The 21,245-nt window shown below is 34.6% G+C and overlaps 1 protein-coding gene across 2 annotated transcripts in view; it reads left to right on the top strand.

The window, feature by feature from the left end:
- Nucleotides 1-891: 891 nt before the first annotated feature.
- Nucleotides 892-21,245, top strand: part of Myo81F (Myosin 81F) — a 337,994-nt gene continuing 317,640 nt past the window's right edge. For both annotated transcript variants that reach the window (XM_069819364.1, XM_069819362.1), the window contains exon 1: nucleotides 892-1,097. In XM_069819364.1, coding sequence (XP_069675465.1) covers nucleotides 1,085-1,097 — 13 coding nt within the window. In that variant the 5' untranslated portion in view covers nucleotides 892-1,084. The remainder of the gene's footprint in view (nucleotides 1,098-21,245) is intronic.

Genomic DNA, 21,245 nt, shown 5'->3' with positions numbered 1-21,245 from the left:
TCTAACATCGATCGAAGTTATTGGATTACTGATTGGGGCTAGAGGAACCATCACAAAAAGATTTGCGCATTTTTGTAAGCAGTTTGGTCAAGGACAAACTCTTGTCACTGAAGTATCTATGTCTGCAGTGAAGGGATCTATAAAAATACTAAGAAACCATCTCTACAGTTATATAGATTGATCTCTTTGCTATGGCGATCTGCTCTCTTAAGTTGCGTCTTGCAACTAGTGCTAAATAGACGACTGTGATCACCCAATAGCTAATAGATACTAGGAAATTTTATGTTTCTTCTGGAATTAATGATGTTTTGTTTAGTCTTTTCCAATTATTTCTAATTGTGCTATTTCTTATTCTTTTTCTTCTCCATTCTTTTCTTTTCTTTTTTTTTTTTTTTTTCATTATTACAACAATTTTTTATGGTAAGCTTTGTCTTCTAGGCAGCCTTCACTTGGAGGAAGCTGAATAAAATTTATTCGAAATAAAAATAATTATAATTATTGGGTACCCATGGTACCTCCCTTGATTTATAATTTCAAACTTAGGGCTTGTAGTTCCACTCTCTATTGAAATTGCCGAATTATAATATAATCTTTCTATTAGGTTAATTAAATGTTGTGGGTAGCCTTTACCTTCCATTATATCCCGTTTTCTATATCAAAGTACGAGTATTTACTCTGTCAAAAGCTTTGACGTAGTCGACAAATGAAATAAGGGGTAGGCCTATTCTTTTCCTCCTCTCACATGTGTAATTCCAGTTTGTACCGCTCGCGGTGCGCTAGTGATCTCTCCCCCGTCTCGTCCCATCCACTGCGCATATTTGTGCACATGTCTTGATTCATGTGTTTCGCAGGCAGGTCGCTAGGGGAAGTCTGCTCAGTTCAGCTGAGACCGTGCGGTGTTCGTGTGGTGTAGCGTGTCCGTATTGACGATGCTAGTCCCCTCTTGTCAGTGCGTTAGGTAGACGCCGGACGAACAGCGTGTTAGGCATGCTTTGTTTTTTACTGTTTCTCGCTTAATGGTGCGTGGATGAGAAAGTGTATCATGTGTTTGTGTCACGTGTAAAAGGATATACACACAACAATCATGGTCGGACAAGGTAAGCCACCCTACAACATTGCCTACCCCCAGTATTGACGTACAACATTGCTTCGGCATGCTGTTATGTTTGCGTGTTCTGGGGCTGTTCTCCCCTCATTAAAACCCAAAATACTGAATTAAATATAATAGATCCAAAGGTTATTTATACTACACTTTTTTAATTTTAAGACAGGGTTGTGAATATAGCTTTGTTATTATATCTTAATGAGGTAAAGTTATAAAAGCGTACTCACATTATTACGGAAATACAATTGCAATGTTATGACATTTATGTATTTAATATTTAGAAACTCGGTTCACTCTGGATCGAAGTTGTATGCACTACACTGTGAGCATAGGGCGTTATTCTTGAATTACATAGTAGGGGGCTTTTAGCGTGCAGGGATTTATTTATGAATACGGTTCCATGGGTGTAACTTAATCTTCCACCGTCGGCGAAAGATGTTCTTCATGGAACGCTTTTTGTTGCTAGCCTCCCTTCTCTCTCTCTTCGAACCAACATGATCTCAGCGTGTGCTCTCCACGGGAACTTGTGGGAGGAGGAGCATTTCTTGTGCCTCCACCTGTCTAGCTGAGGGCATAGAACAAACCGATTTGCAAGCAGATGTTCCTGTTTTGCAACATATTGAAAGCGAGCCCTCATGTTTGTGGGCATTTAAATTTTTAAATGCCAGTTGGAAGAGTTTTTGTTTTCTTTTGCGCGTGCTGCTAGAGCAGAGGTCAATGACAAGTTCGGAAATGTACATTTTTAGTCGGAGCACACCTGGAAAATCGTAGATGTCACTTCAAGCACAGAATCTTCGTCTGAAATTTCAATCCATATAAATTAACTCGGTGTATTGTGCAGTCAATTGTTTTATTTCTTTTTGTGTTTACATGTACGTATAAATAGATGTTGTAGTTGGTTGCGGATGAAGAGATTAAATAATATAACAATAATTACGACTACCGGATATGTTTACAACGCTAGTATATCATGCGCTTAACAAGACTTCAAATTGTTACAAAACACGTAACAATGTGTAGCGGAAAGCGACGCTGTTACGATAAAATATCTGATGGAAATGATGAAATACTTTAAAATAGTGGCAATACATCGAATAAAAAAGCCGTAAAACAATTGAGGGGCGTTTTTGCAAAAGTCGATAAATGCAGAAAACAAGATTTTACATAAATTACACTAAGTGACAGGATCTATCGAGTTTTGAAAAAAACCTGGAAGGTTTGGTAGTCTCTACATACGGTATGAATCAAGTTTTGGTAAATCTGGTTTCATAGATCGATTCCGGAGATAGAAAACATACGATATCCATATGTAACTCACTATCGAAAATTTCTGCACCTATCGACTTTTGCAAAAACGCTCCTCAATTGGTAAAAGAAATACAAAAACAAAGCATTAAATAAATGTAAATTAATAGGTATAGAAATGGACATAAAGGAAGAAGTTAAATGTTTATTCTGTACAAAACTGATTTGCAGTTTATAACGATTATTGCATTGTTGAAGACAGGAATTTTATTGGCTGTATTTGAGAGAAGCAAGCAATGCCCTCTACGAGAGCAATCTATTGATTTGTAAGTGCAAGGAAGATTAATTTTGTTACGGCAAATGTTAAGTTTTCATATAGGGTTACATTTTTCGGTGCCACGACGCTGTTTCTCAGGGCGGTGTCTTCCCCCGTTGGCTCTGGCCGTCGTCTGTACCCTCGCTATGATAATCGATGCCCCGTTCGTTACTGCCCCTCCCCTCAGCCAGCTCGCCGTGACGTCATGCCGCATGCAGCCCCTGCTAGCCCCGGTGCAGTAGGGTGGGGCCGGCGCCACAGCGCAGTGTGCCCTGCTCCGGGTGCATATGCAACGTCCCCCACGGGAGTCAAGAAGTTCGGCGGCTTGGCCAACTTTTATCACTTGCCGCAGTTTTGTCGGATGTTTTGCATGTGTAATTGTATCCGGGGATAGGAACAGTGTTGCCAACAGATGGGCTCTTTTCGTATGTAATTCCGGGGATCCGGGTCTCGATACCAGAGGTCGGCTTTCCTGGTCGCAATGCTTTTCTAGTTTATAGTTAATAATTATTTCAGTTAGTGACAGCAATAATTGTACATATGGGCTATTCCATCTCAAATCGACCGACATACAGAGAAAATTGACCTTGCAATTTTTAAATACAATGAAACTTTTTCTGTCCGATGACAACTGTGATACAATGCTTTGTGCAAAGTTTGAGGCATTAGAACTTCATAGTGTTTAAATTAAAAATATTTAAATTTATCATATTTTCATAAAATTAGCAACTTTAAACTGTTGTGATTCCGAAACCCTTTCACCCAATGATCAAAATCATGGTTTATTTTGGTGCTGAGAAATTAAAGTTTAGGGAAAATTTTAGAACACGGACTGCACCTACCAAATTATGTCTTAAAATACTAAAAAGAGCAGATTTGTCTGAGTTTGTCGAATGCGCATCATTATATTTACGAAAAGGCACTTTTCAGTGCCAATAATTTATTTTGTGTGCACAAGGTTGGAATTTTGAAGTAAGAGGGAAAGGGTGTAGTCCGTGTTCTGGAGTTTATCCAAAGTTTATATTGACATGTAAACAGTTTTTCTTACTTTTTATGGAAATGGAGAAATTTAGATTTTTCTTCATTAAGACGCCTTTGCCTAGTAAAAAATATTTTAAAAATATATAGTTAGATTCCGCATTGAAAGTACAAATAAACATATTTTTTTACTGGTGCACCGTTGATAAGAAAATATTGAACATATCAAATAAAGAAAATAAATAGTACGCGCGTGAAGTAACCAGCTGACTGTGAGGCGGGAGCTAGCCGAGACAAGCAAGGCCAGGAGAAAAACACGTGATGTTTCGTCTAGTAGCGCATAGCTGGGCTAGCTTTGTCACAGGTTTTCATAAACACAAGAGTAAAATGACGCCCAACGCTCGCTTATCTTGAGCTCTCGGCCAGTGCGTGCGGTACTGCACCGTTCAAGTCCAGGCGTGTGAAAATAATTTATTTAATACCCTCGAAACTTATTGCCCAGCCACTAAGCAAACAATGCCGAATCCCTCTTAATAATGCAAGTTTTTTTCTCAAATTTTTCACATTTTTACAAATGGGCAAAAAGCCTAAAAGTAAGTAAAATCAGATTATCTGTCTCTCTGTATACAATAAAAATAAGGATTACTTCTTATCATAACCTACCAAATGTCAGCTTCAAAATGAGCTCCAGTTCAATGTTATGCAGTAAATGGTTCCAGAGTTCTGAGCGCTGAAAGAGGCTTGTTTTTATAAAATACGCTAAATTTGTCGCTCAATAGTACGGAAACCGTTTGACTTTCGATAGTATATTTTTGAAAATGCACTCTCCTCAGCACCTTGTATAAATTGGGAAAAAATTAGAGTATTAAGAAAATGCGAGGTTTTTACTGATTGATTTCACATCAAATAGCCCATATAGTCACATTTACTCAAGAAATAATAATAATAATAATAATAATAATCATCATCATCATCATCATCATCATCATCTGCCTTTCAGGTATTACGCCAAGTGGTCTGTTACGGTTTCACTCCAGTGCTTCAAAGTCTGCCGAAATTTCTTTTCCCTCGCGGTGGGTATAGCATCCGCGATCACTTCATACCTAGCCGGTGTCAAAGACGTTTTCCTCTGAAGAGATAAGATAAGATAAGACCTTCTCAGATGCTGCTCCAGTCACAAGGAGCGGTGACATTCTGTGGCTCCAAGGCAGAATGTCATATGTCAATTTTTGGCGAACTTCAGCTTTGCGAGCCACATATGTCTACTCAATGATGCGTTAGAATTTTTGCGTTAGCATTTTAATTAACGTGCCGATATCAGTTCCATGTGGAGTATAAAAACTTCGAGTTCATTGATGATGACAAAAACGTTAGTAATTTTAATGGAAAGTCATCTTGTAGCTTACAATTTATTCACTGTAGATGGTGATGGTAGAAATGAATGTATTGTTGTAGATATAAAAATAATTGTAACTAGGAATAATCTTTACAACGAAAATGTGACAACGCCACTTACATTTTATTTACTGTAGATGGTGATGGTAGAAATCATTATATTGATGTCTGTATAAAAATAATAATTATTGTAACTAGGGATAACTTTTACCATTAAAATGTGACAACGCCGCTTGACATTACAAGTATCGATGCAAAAAAAAAAAACTGCTCTCATAACTCTTCTTCCATCTTTACAAATCTTAAGGAGAATGGAGACAGTTCAAGTTCCTGGGCAATAGACTACTGCTGTTTACAAATTAATGATCCATGCTTCACTGGTCAGAAAGGGTTAAACGTAACACACGATTGTTAATTATGTCGAAATATGACCTCCTTCGACAATAATCTTTCTGGTGCGGTCCAGTCTCCCAAACACCCACTGTCCACAAATTTTACACCTCCACTGACACTAGAAATGCTTTCTTGCTGGTGCGGTCCAGGAAAATTGGATACATTTTTATATGAACTTTTTTACTTGGGACAGTTCATACTACCTTCTCCTAAAATATTTACCTACTATTTCTACTGAAACACCCGGTATATGTAGGATACATGAAGAATTACATGCGTTAGCGCAATCATCTTCACTATCTCCGCCACTATTACTATTCTTAGCTTTGTGCGTTAAACACATCCATCTGCAGTGTCAACAACTTCTTTTAACTTCACATCTGTTCTGAAAATTCAACCATACACATGATTCACTGCTGGCAGAAAAACCCCCTAATGTGCGGTTTACCATGAAGATTATTCACATTTGGGTGTAGTGTACATAAACACTCGGTTTAACTTAAACTTTCAGGAAGGTTATGATGAGTAATGTGTGTTCCACTGTAAACTAGCTTATTTTAACTTTAATTGCTAGTTTTAGCCTATCTTTCTTTCTTATGGGCCCCCTTCTTAGCTTGCTTAGCTAGAAGTTCCTCACCAAAGGAAATTCAATTAAATTCTTCCAAGAACTTCAGGGATTATTTTATGCTGAACAAAGCCATTAATGACTGCCTCCGTGGTCAGGAGGTCCCGGGTTCGATTTCCGGGCTCGGCTCTCTGTGAATTTTTCTTGAAGAAGAGGAATTCCCTGGGTGTCTAGAGTCTGGAAATTTGTATGAATGTGAGTGTGATTGTGAGTGTGCCGGGTTAATATTAATTAACCAATCATCACAAATATAAAAATACATCAGGACTGTCTTTGGGCAGTAACCTTATTTATTTATTTTTTATTTATTTAAATTCAAATATACAGAACAAAGAAATATAATTACAAAACAAACAAAGAGAAATAGAAATAAAATAATACAAGCAATATAAAAAGAAGATACAGTAGTATTAACAAAATTTGAGACCGAATGAGCAGCGCTCGTGCTCGGTCGCAGTTCAGATATAATATTAAAATAAAAAATAATAATATAAATAAATAAGTAAAATAAAATAGGAACTAAAATATAATTACAGCGGCAATGGAATTATATAATATAATATTAACACTAGAGAAGAATTATATCGCACGTGAAAAGTAGGACTAATATATATTTCAAAATTATAGAATACAAATATAATATAGGTTGATTAATTCATACACATAGGCTATAAATTTATTTAATCAAATTGAAGATATTAACACGTTTCTAATTTTCTTGTTATATGTTAGTGGGTTACATGTTAGAAGTTCTGGGTGTAATTTAGTTAAAGCATTGTACAACCGAGGGCCAAAATTTATGCTATGCTTTAGACCAGCAGATGTGAGACATTTAGGTTCTACTAATGTTGAATTAATATTTCGTCTTGTGTCATAATTGTGTGTCTGTAATACAAACTTATTACGATTTTTATGATAAAATTTTAACAGCGCATACTTATAAATTTGTTCAATATTAAATACATTAAATTCAGAATAAATTAATTTAGTTGGATAATCGAAACGTTTCTTCAAACAAATTTTAATTATTCGTTTTTGTAGTAAATTTAACGGACTAAGATTAATTTTTGTACTTCCACCCCAAACAATTATACAATATTGAATGATAGACTGAATAATGGCCAAATAAACATTTTGTATAACTCTAATAGGTAAGTAGCATCGAAGATTAACGAATTTATAAATTGTTTTACGAAGCCTCTTACAAAGATAAGTAATGTGATGAGGCCATTTTAAATTCTGATCAATAATGATGCCCAGATATTTGACATACGTGGCTTCTTTCAAAGGTGGACATTTACAACTTTTGGGATCTAAACAATTTTCACTGTGTATTATTAGTCTATATTTATCGCTAAATTTTAAATTTTGAACACTGGCAGCTGTTAACGAAAAAGGAACAGACGTTTCAGCGTCACATTGTTGACAAGTAACTCCATCTGTTAGCACAACCATAAAGCATCTAATAGATGCTGTAGAGTTACCAACAACAAAAAAAAAAGCCATTAATGATAATGACAATTATACAGTGCTATCAAAATGTCATTGTGCTGCTCTATGCTACATATTTCATACAAAACAGTGGATTGTTTGTAACAATAGGTATGTGTAAGAATGATTTGCTTTTTGCATACTTCCAGACGACCAGTACCACTATCACTACTACCACCATTTTTCTTCTTTTTCTCCTACCTTTTTCTCATCATGATGATCAGAATTAATTTCTAATTGACTTCAATATCAAATCCCATTTCTTCTATTTCACTTTTACTGTATGTCGAGAAAGACTTACAATTTTAATCAATTGAATTTCTGAGGGCGTGTCTTGTCTGCTGCCAGAATAGGGAAATTTTTAACACACTCGCCGCTTACATTAGCTTCATATTCGTTAGAATTTGCTGTGAAGTTCGATAATTAATTAACTATTAAAATGTTTCCAATATTTATCCCCCCCCCGGGGGCCATCCTCCGAATTAACCACTAGGGACCGTACTTTGCCCACGAGGTACGGGTGCTATTCATAGACATTTCGCTAGCCCGCGCTACGAGCGTGCTAAACTAGCCCCGGCTATCGACTGGTTACTTGTATAGGATTCATATCATATATCACATCATATCATATAGCTCATCATATCGTATCATAACATATATCATATCATATCATATCATATCATATCATATATCATATCATATCATATCATATCATATCATATCATATCATATCATATCATATCATATCATATCATATCATTATCATATCATATCTGTAACACTAGTTTATGAATACGAAAAACGTTAGTTCGCTGATCATCCACCGGAAGCCCGCGTTAAGAATGTCTATGAATACGGCCCTACAAGATCAAGTATTACTCGAGTTATTATATGTACAACACGACTCCTATTTGGTCAAGTGGGGCAGAAGAAAACATGGACCACTTTAATAATTACACTAATATTTACAATTTAAATTATTTGCACTATGTACACTAGAACACGCTATTTTTACTATTTACACTATGATAAAGAATGTAGACCTACATTGATCAAACGTTATTTACACTATTATGTACGGTGTTGTGTATTGTAACGCAAGATATTTTATTTCACAATACTATAGCCTACTTATTTTGTAAATAGTTAGTGTAAAATATGTTTGATCAATGTAAACCTACATTCTTTATGATAGTGTAATTAATATATGATATTTGTCAGCCAACTCTAAAATTCATAGTTATGGTGGACCTTCACATTTCTGCTTTTCGATCCACCATCCCTTTAATACACATCACCCTTTTCTATTAATATATTCATTTGCCAAGCATTTCCTGATTACTTCCTATTCTTCTGTTTTTAAATGAATTGCTATCTATTCTTCCCTCTCTATCCTATTCTATTCTCTCTCTCATACCTAGACTGTCTCCCTTCCATTTCTCGCTTTCCTATTTAATATTGCATACTCCCTTCCTTAATAATTTATATTATTTATTTATTTTATTCTCTATTCTTAAATCTACCAGCTCTTAATCATTATTTTCCAGCTATTTTCTCTGAAATTATTTGTTTACATTTCCATTTACTCTATTTTATAACACATTACTTATTATTTCCCTACTATTCTGTCCTCTTATTTATTTACGTATTTAACTTTCTCTCTTCACTTCACTTCTAAATTTCCTTTTTTATTGCCTCTTTCCATAAATTTATTTCCATAATACTCCTACAGTTATAGTACCCCTGATACTACTCCCATCTACAATATTGAAAAACATGAAATATCTAATTCACTTACTTACACTTAGCCTACAACTTCTCTCCTTTCCACTTCACATTTGTTCTGATGTTCTTTCACTTTAATTTTCTTTTATTCATTGTTTGTATGTCTATCTTACTACTCTTACAATAGTGTAATTAATAAAATGTGTATTCTAGTGTAACTTACTTACTTACTGGCTTTTAAGGAACCCGGAGGTTCATTGCCGCCCTCACATAAGCCCGCCATTGGTCCCTATCCTGAGCAAGATTAATCCAGTCTCTATCATCATATCCCACCTCCCTCAAATCCATTTTAATATTATCTTCCCATCTACGGCTCGGCCTCCCCAAAGGTCTTTTCCCCTCTGCCCTCCCAACTAACACTCTATATCCATTTCTGGATTCGCCCATACGTGCTACATGCCCTGCCCATCTCAAACGTCTGGATTTAATGTTCCTAATTATGTCAGGTGAAGGATAAAATGAGGCGTCTAGAATCAAAACCCGCCAAGTCCATCGAAGAAAAAAAATGAGATAAAATTATTTTTCTGTGTATCTTCGCATGGGCAATCCGATGCTGGCATTATTTTTCTGCAATATCCGCTGGATTCCTCTGAAAATGCTGGACAAAAGTTAGGGTTAGTTTCAATATCCGCTAGATCCAACTGAATTTCGGCCATTGTTAGTTTCAAAAACCTCCAAGTCCCTTTCTGCCAATCAGGTTGTGGGACTGCTTTACCCAGCATTCCTCAGCTGTTCGATGTTGATTTATTATTTGTGTGGTTAAGCTCTTGTTAAACCTTATTAAGTTTAATTTCTACTCTAATAATATTCAGTGAAATGGTGGATAGAATGAGTAGTGAGTTACAAAAATGTTCTTACCAATTAATAATTAATTACATAATTTTGTCGGTACTCCTCTTGTGCCCTCCTGCTAATACTAGCTTGTAATAATGCTATTGGCAGTAAATGGAAATCCAACAGTTTAATTTTGTTAGACATGAAGAAGTTCCATTCCGTTCCAGACATAATTTTAAGATCTCCTGCTATTTTAAGTTCAGTCCCCGTAAAAGATTTATTTTAAGACGATCTGCATTGAAAGAACAGACAACAGTGCAAGATGAGTTTAACTATAGAACTGACACCGTTATTGCAAAGGTAGTAACAAGAAAAAACAATAGAATTGAACGTGAAGGATAAGAAGACGAAGAAGAAACTGTTAATCTGGAGGAAGAGGAATGTGACAATATTGTGTAAAATTTGTATGAACTTAAAAAGTGTAACATATATTCAAATTTATACTGCTGTTATGTTTAAAGCATGTGCATAATCATACTTCATGTCTGGGTTTCATTGCCTACATAATTTGTAAGGTTTAAGTTAAAATGTTTTCCTTTTTGACTCATTTTTATGCTTAGAACTAATTCTCTTACTTTCAAAAGCCTCCAAATACACTTTTCAGTTTCAAAATCAGTTAGGTGCTAATTTAACCTCACGAATTTGTTAGTTTCAATGAAGGGGCAATTTTGTAATTTGTTTGAACGTATCTAATGATAATAAAATACTTGATAAAAGCATTGTTTATATCCCAAGAATGTTTATTTATATGGAAATAGTTTTTTCCATTTTCCCACAAATTTTGTTTTATGGACTTGGAGGGTTTTGATTCTAGACGCCTCAAATGCGTGCAGATCTGCGTTGTGTAACTTTCTCCATTCTCCTGTAACGTCATCCCTTTTAGCCCCAAATATTTTCCTAAGAACCTTATTCTCAAAAACCCTCAATATCTGTTCCTCTCTCAAAGTGAGAATCCAAGTTTCACATCCATACAGAACAACCGGTAATATAACTGTTTTATAAATTCTAAGTGTAACTTACGTAGTGTAAAGGGCTGTCAACATTGACTGCTTTCAAAAGCCGATTTTCAAAGAAACTGCTTTTCGTCTCTAGAATATGATCTTTCTTTAAATATTATTTTGTACAATATGACTTTTTGTTTTTAATGTATCAATTTTTCTTCAATGTGTTAATCATTCCTTTGGTCCAAATTATCTAATTTAACATTCAATTGCAATAAAATTGTTTAACTCTTAGAATTGTATGTATCTAAACACTTGTACATTTTGCTCTTGCTATTATTACGATTGTCATTATTATTATTATTATTATTATTATTATTATTATTATTATTATTATTATTATTATCCATTATCTTCTGTATTGGTGCTATTTATATAATCTGATACGAATTTTTTTTTATAGTGGTTGTGTTAAAGAGGAGACCTTACGGCCTTAACTCTGCCAGTAAAAATAAATGAATAAGTAATTTAAATTGTAGGAAAAGTCATTGTAATATCAATCTTTATCATTACAATGCATTGTGAAATATCTGCGGGGTCTAGTGTTGAATCACGAATAGAATGTCAACTACATGACAAACAAGATGCAAGTGTTCTCTAATAGTAGCCTACCTGTGTCGCGCGCGAAACATGACGTCACGTCAATATAGTCTGCGAACAACTAACCTTCTAACCTTAAGTCCTCCGTACGCCCTGGGCCAGAATACGGTCCTTATTCAACACTGCTGTGTAGGAAGCAGTCAGTGACATCTCGTGGAATTAAGTCGTGCAGAGCTATGTTGTGAAAGAACAGAATGTGAAGTAAAAAGTTGCAGTTTTTTAGAATGACATGCACTTACCTGCATTGACACGTCTTTCAGTAAGCTTCTTAAAATTATTCCCATTAGCCATTACTACGTGAGAGACTGTAGTCTTATATTAAGAATGACGCACACTTACTGTTTAAAGCAAAATATTACAGTCTTACTAATAAACCGTGTATAATTTTTATACGAGATTTACGCAGAGTTGGGACAGAAAACGTTACTAATAAACCATGCATAATCGATGGATGTATAAACAGCCTGGGAATTGTTCTGCAGTAATTATATACACGAGACTCCTTGTTTAAGCGTTGTATATAGAGAAAAAAAATGGCCGCCTTCTAACAGCTGTTCGTATCGATTGTCATTTTATGATTATGGTTGCCTTGTAACCACAGAAGAATAAACAAAAGAGCACAGAATAATTAAAATAATATTGCTGTAACTATACTCCTTGATCAAAATATAGCGTGGTAATCGTTCAGGCCCAGTTGTACTATCGATACTTGGCGCAGCACACTAGCTCGCATTATCGGATGCAATAGAGAACCTCAGTTATTCTATTTACTTACAAATAGCTTTTAAGGAACCCGCAGGATCATTGCCGCCCTCACATAAGCCCGCTGTCGGTCCCTATCCTGTGCAAGATTAATCCAGTCTCTATCATCACCTCCCTCAAATCAATTTTAATATTATCCTCTCATCTACGTCTCAGCCTCCCCAAAGGTCTTTTTTCCTCCGGCCTCCCAACTAACACTCTATATGCATTTCCGGATTCGCTCACACGTGCTACATGTCCTGCCCATCTCAAACGTCTGGATTTAATGTTCCTAATTATGTCAGGTGAAGAATAAAATGCGTGCAGTTCAGTTATTCTATTACCTTTCGTAATGAAGTAATGACGAAACTATGACATAGGTGTGTAATAGTTGTACTGTTATACACGACATATGTAGTGATTATTAGTAATGAACTTACACACGACTTATAAACGAGCTATTCATCGTGTTAGTATAAGACAGTTAAAGATCTGTATAAGATGAAGGATAATAATAATAATAATAATAATAATAATAATAATAATAATAATAATAATGTGATATAATAAAATGAGAAAGTAATATAATATATAATATAATATAATATTCCACACCTGTGGAGTAACGGTCAGCGCGTCTGGCCGCGAAACCAGGTGGCCCGGGTTCGATTCCCGGTAGGGGCAAGTTACCTGGTTGAGGTTTTTTCGGTGTTTTCCCTCAACCCAATATGAGCAAATGCTGAGTAACTTTCGGTGCTGGACCCTGGACTCATTTCACCGGCATTATCACCTTCATTTCATTCAGACGCTAAATAACCTAGATGTTGATAAAGCGTCGTAAAATAACCCAATAAAAATATAATATAATATAATAGTTTGTATAAGAATTTTTATTAGTACAACCGTTAGTAAATAAACGAGACACGTGTTCAGGCACTGCGGAAAGGAGACAAATCTCCAGTTACTTCTTCGAGAATCGAACCGAAACAATACAGCCACACACGCCAGCAATGAAGCGTAGCATAGAATCATTTACACACGTAAAGGTGATTCATTTTATTGCCACTTGCTCTAAATATAAATAAGAAATTGCTGATTCATTTTTATAAGAAAAGGAAAATGTGATTTTTGACTGAAAATGATCATAATTTGACTCGACACCCCTCTTAAAATGTTTCAGACTACAGTAATGCCATATCTTTATAATTAATCTACGTGTAATTTTTATAAAGTAATTCTTTGTTCCTAACTTCAGTATTGTCTAGTATGTGTTAATCCGGTAACATTTTAGTACTTAGATTCCATTGTAATAATTGTAATCGCACATTTAATATCAATTGTAATTGTGTTTATGATGGAATTGTAGTTGTAATCCCCTGGTAGAGGAGAAGAGAATATCTGATGGCCTGATCTCTATCACGGTAAATAAATAATAGCAAATACTACATTAATTTGCACGTATTATAAAATTAAAATACACAGATTTTGTTCTTTTTCAGTGATCACATAGTGTAGGCCGACTGATTTTATGCAGTATTCAAACACGTCGTTGCTAGTATACATATTAGCGGAAAATAATACCGAACTTTCCGGATACAAACCGGCCAATCTGACCAATCTAACGGGGGGTTTTCATGGCTTCTTTCAGTCACAAAGGCAAATGGGGTCCGGTGTCGTTCTGCAGAACTGAAAATAATGTCCTAATGTGTAAAAATAGATATATTATACGTTTTTGTCTTCCATACGTATTGCATATTGCAGTTAGATAAGGAATATGTCCGTACGATTTCATAAAATGAAATAATTTAACAGTAAAATATGTAACTATTGTTCTCTGGAAGAATTCGTTCCGCCATTACCAAAAAAAAAAAAAAAAAAGCTTAGCGGAAGTTCATCGAATGAGATACTAATCGATTTTTATTCGTAGTTGAAATCGATATATGGAGTCAATATTGCCAACATTTGAAATGGTTTGCGCTTCAGTGCAATACATTGTTACGATGAAATTGTTTTGAAATAGATAAAATGTCGATAAAATAACGGAACAAATGAATTATAGGTACCGCCAGTTCATAATGTCTCCTAAAAAAAGATCAACGGAAGTAGCAGTTCGATAAATGAAATTATCGATACCTATTGTTTGAATAATTGAGAACCGAAGTTTGTTTACATGTCACCATGGCAGGTATTTAAACACTGTAAGGTTCAGGGAAAATATTTGCTTAAAAAAATATAATGAATAATAAATAAGTTTGAAGAAGGCAGTGACTTTACATAATATTATTGAAAGATCTAAAAATGAATTAATTTTATTAAGTTGGCTATATTAGAATAACAATCGATAATATAGGCCTACTATTTCCAGATAAGAATATGAATCGCTATTATCAAATAGGCTGGCGGTACCGATAATGCATGTAAAATAAAATAACTATTTCAGACAATTTGCAATGCGTTTTTATTGCAAGGAGCGTTATACTTTAGAGTACAGAGTAAATAGCCTACTTATAGACTATACAAAGCCTGTGCTACCTAATAATTGAAAAAGCATTTTTTTATTGATGGTGGAAGGGTAAATGAATTAATACATTAAAAACGATGCCCCTTGCACCAAAAATAAATAATGCAATAACGACATAAGTACTTATGCGGTATTCTAAATTCATTCTCTCCGAGAACCACTTTTTCTTCTCTTTTGTTATCGAATTATATTAAGTGCAAGGAGCATTTAACGAATATTCATATAGACTAAATTGTGAGGAGTGATAACAGATGGCCATGTTGGTATGAAAAGGATGAATTTGTATCATGCTTATAATTTTATTTTGATAATAATATTAATCGCGAATAAATTTAATGAAACCTTACCAAATGATGCAAGTAAACCCGAGAAGAATATAAAAACACAATTAAACAGTACCTTCCTTACGTCTTTTCAGTTCAGCAGAACGACACCGGACCCAGAAAATGTCGGATCGAAAATTTACATATCATAATTCCTCACTGCGTAATCACCAATACCATAATCATAACCATTAAAATCCAAATCAGTTACATGAACACAAGCCATCTATAACGTACAACAGAAACAGAAACTCAACAATAGTCCACGGCCTACTGGTATACCCAAAGATTCTACATACACGATATGACCATAGTCTAGTATATACATTCACGAAGCTTGAGTTGTGATGGTGCTAGGAACAATAGACTGTGCCGATACTATTTCGCATTGTCTGTAATGAGGCGATATTAGCGATCCTAGTGGTTAGCAACTATCTATGGATGCATATTTACTACATATTGAGTTTCGTGACTGTATATACTAGACTGTGATATGACCATAGATATTGAAGTATATATAAATAAACTTAACAAAAACAATAAATAAATAACGAACCTACATAAAATTGTCACAAAATCGTCTTCTTATTGTTTACTGTAGTAGTAAATAGGTGGATTTTGTCTATGGCAACTTTAAATTGCTCCAATATTCAAGTCTGGTAAAATTAACGAAATTCAAAATTATAGACCTATTGCAATTTTATCAACACCAGCTAAAATATTTGAATCACTAATATATAAACAAATTTATACTTATGTAGCAAAATCAATTTCACATGATCAACATGGGTTTATGATTGGAAGATCAACTGTTACAAATTTACTACATTTCACTCAATTTGTTTCAACCCAACTAGATAATAAATTACAAGTTGATGTTATTTATACAGATTTTCAGAAAGCATTTGATAAGGTTGACCAGATATTCTTTTACTAAAATTGAAATAATCTGGATTTTCTTTCTCATTGCTATCGTTAATTAAATCTTACTTGAAAAGAAGAGTACAAGTTGTGAACTTTCATGGACATACTTCTAAGCCTTTTACGGTAAATTCTGGTGTGCCTCAAGGTTCCAATCTTGGTCCATTATTGTTTTTATTGTTTGTTAATGATATTGTGAATTGTGTACAACATTCTAAAATTTTATTATTTTCGGATGATATTAAATTGTATCAGGAAATCATAACTATATCAGATTGTAAGCTACTTCAAACAGATATTACAAACTTACATATTTGGAGTATTAATAATAAATTATTATTTATTATTAATAAGTGTATACATATGACCTTTTCTAGATTGAAAAATACAATTAAATTTTCATATAAAATAGAGGCAAAAGTTTTACCAGCAGAAAATGAACATAAAGATTTAGGTATATTATTGAGCAGTAATTTTACATTTCATAGTCATATTAATAATATTATAAATTTGTCCTATAAAAGTTTAGGTTTTGTCATGAGAAATTCTTATAAATTTAAAGTCAAAACTATAATAATTTTGTATAATTCCATTGTTCGATCTAAATTAGGGTATGCTGCTGTTATCTGAAACCCAGTTACTAACAAATATATTCTGTTACTAGAAAAAATTCAAAATAAATTTCTAAAATGGTCATATTACAGACTTTATAATGATTATCCTACCTATGAGAGTTATGCTACAATGCTTCAACATTTCCATTTTATTGTTTGCAAATTCGACGAAATTGTCAATCTTTAAACTTTCTTTATAAAATTATTAACAATAAGTTAGACTGTGTTGGTTTATTTTATTATATAACATTATATGCACCTAAGCTTAAAACGAAATTTCGAAATTTGTTTTACATACCAAGGACAAATACTGAATCCCACAAAAATTCCCCAGTTTTCCAAATGTTACAGTTATACAATAAATTACATTCTCATCCGAATGTTGATATTTTCAATATGAATTTCTCTAGATACAGAATTATTTGTTATCATATTTTACAGAATATTGTTGTTAGTTAATTTGAAGCTACTTTCACACCTTATTTCAGTTTCTCTTTTTTTCTTTCTCTTATTTCTATTTTGTTTCAGTTTTTAATAAGTGTATATTTCCTTTTCCTTGTTTATGTTTTATAAATTAATTTGTTAGTCGTGAACATTGTAATTGGGCTTTGCCTGTTATGTTCAACAATAAATAAATAAATACATAAATAAATAAATAAATAAATAAATAAATAAATAAAAAATATATAGAAATATAAATTTCATATTGTTGCTCTTTGTTTTTGTTGCGGGTGTCAAGCGTATCTCTACATAATAATATGCAATAGAATGTCGAATTATTACTGTTTTGTTGTGAATAAATGAACATCGAAATCATGGGCGTTTAAAATATGTGAAGATCGGTGCTTCTGGAAGTTTTGTTAATGCTCTTGTTAATTTACTCTGCACTGCCTGCGAAACCTTTGCAAATCACCCGCTGGAAACAGCAAAGCGGACGTTGTAGGGAGTTGGAAAGGCTTTATAGTACCTACTATAGTTGCAAAAGCCTTTATAAGCCCACGCTCTCGCGACAAACAGTTTCGTTGAATGAGGACCGTGTGGTGGATCTTTATTTTAAATCCGTGTTCCAATACCGCGAAAACATTCTCTAGATTTTCATATCGCACAATTCGGATACTATAAATTGCGGCTCGTCTTCCTGATTTTTTTTTTTTTTAACCCTTCGACCAGGTTCGGCTCAGGCGTTTTCCCGCGAACCGTTGAAGCCACACCCTCGTTAAGCTCAGATGCGGCTCCAGGAAAACGTGAGACTGAGGTCGTTTCGAATAAATGGTGGTTCCTAGGATTTTATTCGATTCTCAGTGTGTGGGAGTCCCGGGACATACAGTAGCGGCTAGAAATGTAGGGCCTCATTATCTAAAAGTCGTCATTGGTCCTGCGGGTATCTTGCTAACCACTGAATGAGAGGATCGCAGGTTGAAACCCGGCGGTGGGGGACGGACTTTCAGGGGACACTTCTGTGAGTTTTAAATCTTTTACAATTTTTATCCAAAATTTATTAAGTTTAAACTACATAAACATACCTACAATGCTATCACCTGTACAAAATGTTGTGCCATTGGGACTTAAAGCCCATTCACAATGAAAATTAAACATAACCGTAACATAAACACAGAAGTTTGCGCCCAGGCTACCAAATGGGATCATTCACAATGATTCACATAAGCATTGACATAAACGTTACCGTCAGACGTTAACATGAAAGTTTGCAAACTCCAAACTTTCATGCTTATGCTTACGTGATTTGCAAACAAACCACAATCGTGAAGCGCTGAAGTATACGACAGAATATGAGGAAATGGCGTCGTTGTTATGTTTCCATGGTTTCCAAGTATGTTTGCTGTTATGTTTATGTTCCCATCATGAATGATCTTGATTTTACCGTAACGTTTATATTCTAAAGTTAACGCTTACGTTATGTTTAATTTTCATTGTGAATGAGCCTTAATAGTTTTCAAATGATATTTTTTAAATGTATTTTATATTGGCGTCACTAAAAAATCTCCTTGCGTCACAATTTTCACAATTTTTAATTCATATTAGCTCAAAAGCTTGAAAATAGTCAGGGAACATAAATTAATTAGCTTTTGAGCTCGGTCTAAATCAGTAGTGTCAGAGTTGTAAGCTCCGAAACCGGTTGTGGAGCTAGAGACGTCCAGTCGGAGCGTGAACGTGCTTATGTCTGTGGAAGCACCGGAGCACGCAACGAGTTATAGTGGAGCGCTCCGCTCCGTTTAGGCTGTGTCTGACAACGCTGGTCTAAATAGAGAGCCACAATACATCTTTAAATCGATTTTCTTAATTTTTCACCATTATTTCACCATAGTGTCCGCTTAAAGGGCGATACAATCCTTTACTGTACGTAAATAACTTTGCTTCTGATAAGAGGGCTCAAGGAAAGCTGTTCGACCATTTTATTGTCCAATTTGTAATATGAATTTGGCAATATGGATTCTCATCAGTGATCTAAGTCCGCACGATCTCATTTCCCTCTCCACTCCTAAATCAATCCACCCATCCACCCACCCACCACCCAGAGGTGGGCTCGTTAGGGGTATCAGAAGAGATGATTGGGGGAGGGTGTTAGGGATACAAGTGGACTCGACATGCAAAGGCAATAACCTAAGTTACATCAGAAAGTGGAGCATTGGCGAATTAAAACCTTTCATCGTAGGCCTATTTGTCATTTTTCATATTTCAGAACGGAAAGCACTGAAGGATAATATGTTTAATCTTTAAGGGCCACATTCATAGACATTCTTAGCGCAGGCTTCCGGTGGATGATCAGCGAACTAACGTTTTTCGAATTCATAAACCAGTGTTAGCGATATAATATGATATGAATCCTGTACAAGTAATCAGTGGATAGCCGGTGCTAGTTTAGCACGCTCGTAGCGCGGGCTAGCGAAATGTCTCTGCATAGCACCCTATATGTCGGAAGACGTATACCACTATTGCACGCAAATTTCTAACTCTTAAGCAGGAGTTCGTATACCTGCATAATCGGGTAAATTCATGTTGGGTTCGTTAGCCGAGCGGTTTAAGGCGCACAAAATATGTCAGGCCCGCATGTCGTGCCTAAGATCGCAGGTTCGCGTCCCGGCCCCTGCAGTCAGTTGGGCCTGTGGTAAAGGATGGGGAGGGCCCATGTAAAACATTCTGTGTAATGGTAGGCATGGAAGCGGAGTTTCAGTTGACTGCAGTTGAAATGATTTTGCTCCTTAAAAAAATTAAATTATGTAATTTAATGTTCTGAATGTTAGGCCTATATAAAATTAAAGAATATCAAAGGATATTCACGAGGATTTACCGTCCCTTACGGAGCTTATTTCCGAAGACATTCTGAACAAAAAATGTCATATAAACATTTTCCTAATCTCAATATTTTCAGAATTACACTAATTTGGAGTTGTTTGTAAAATACCATTATTCTTGAGTTTTAAGGGTAAAAGAATATTACAGATAAAGAATGAACTATTCAGGAGTATCATTTCTTTAATTAGCTAGTATTCTGAAGCTAAAAATGTGTTGTGAATTCCGTAGTTGCTTCGTACAGAATTTTTTTTTTTTTTTTCAATTTTTAACTACAAAACTACTATTTCTTACGCATTTATCAACAGTAATCTCACTAGAGGTTTTGATTTATCTAGAGAAAATCAAAACTCGAGTGGGATTTAATTGACTATTACACGATTAGAAGAAAGTATATAAAGATTATAAATAACAAAGTGCTCCAATACAATAAAATATTAATTGACTTACGAAAATAAACCTGCCTTCAAATATATTATTGCACCATTACGCTAGATGGCAGTTGTGCCAACTATGGAATCTTCATTGAACTCTGTAGACGGTTACTAGTCAAGAAAGCTTTGTTGATTCAGTTTCATTTTTATTAAGACAGTTGCATTCCACTTCAATTATCCGAATCCCAGTAATCAACGTCACTTGACAGATGATTTTCAATAAATCTTAATATTAAACAATCTCTGATACGTGACTATCCATAATATCATATAGCAGAAGCTATAACATAACCTAACTAATATACTGTACACAAGTGTTAGAAAAGTTTTAATTAACGACGACGACATAAAAAATAAACATGAATAATTTTAAAAGGAATAATTATTGAATGTATAATTTTCAAATTTGAATGTGGTTGGTGGTTCAATTGATATTATATTGGACGTGTGCGTAATAGAAGTGGAACTCGTTGATTTAGGCCTACATGATGTATTCAACTTATTCAGGATTTCAGAATGAATAATTTTAAAAGGAATAATTATTAAATGTACAATTTTCAAATTTGAATGTGGTTGGTGGTTCAATTGATGTTATATTGGACGTGTGCGTA

Source organism: Periplaneta americana, chromosome 2, assembly GCF_040183065.1.
Source record: "Periplaneta americana isolate PAMFEO1 chromosome 2, P.americana_PAMFEO1_priV1, whole genome shotgun sequence".
Classification (NCBI taxonomy): domain Eukaryota; kingdom Metazoa; phylum Arthropoda; class Insecta; order Blattodea; family Blattidae; genus Periplaneta; species Periplaneta americana.
This window is presented reverse-complemented; position numbering and strand designations above follow the sequence as displayed.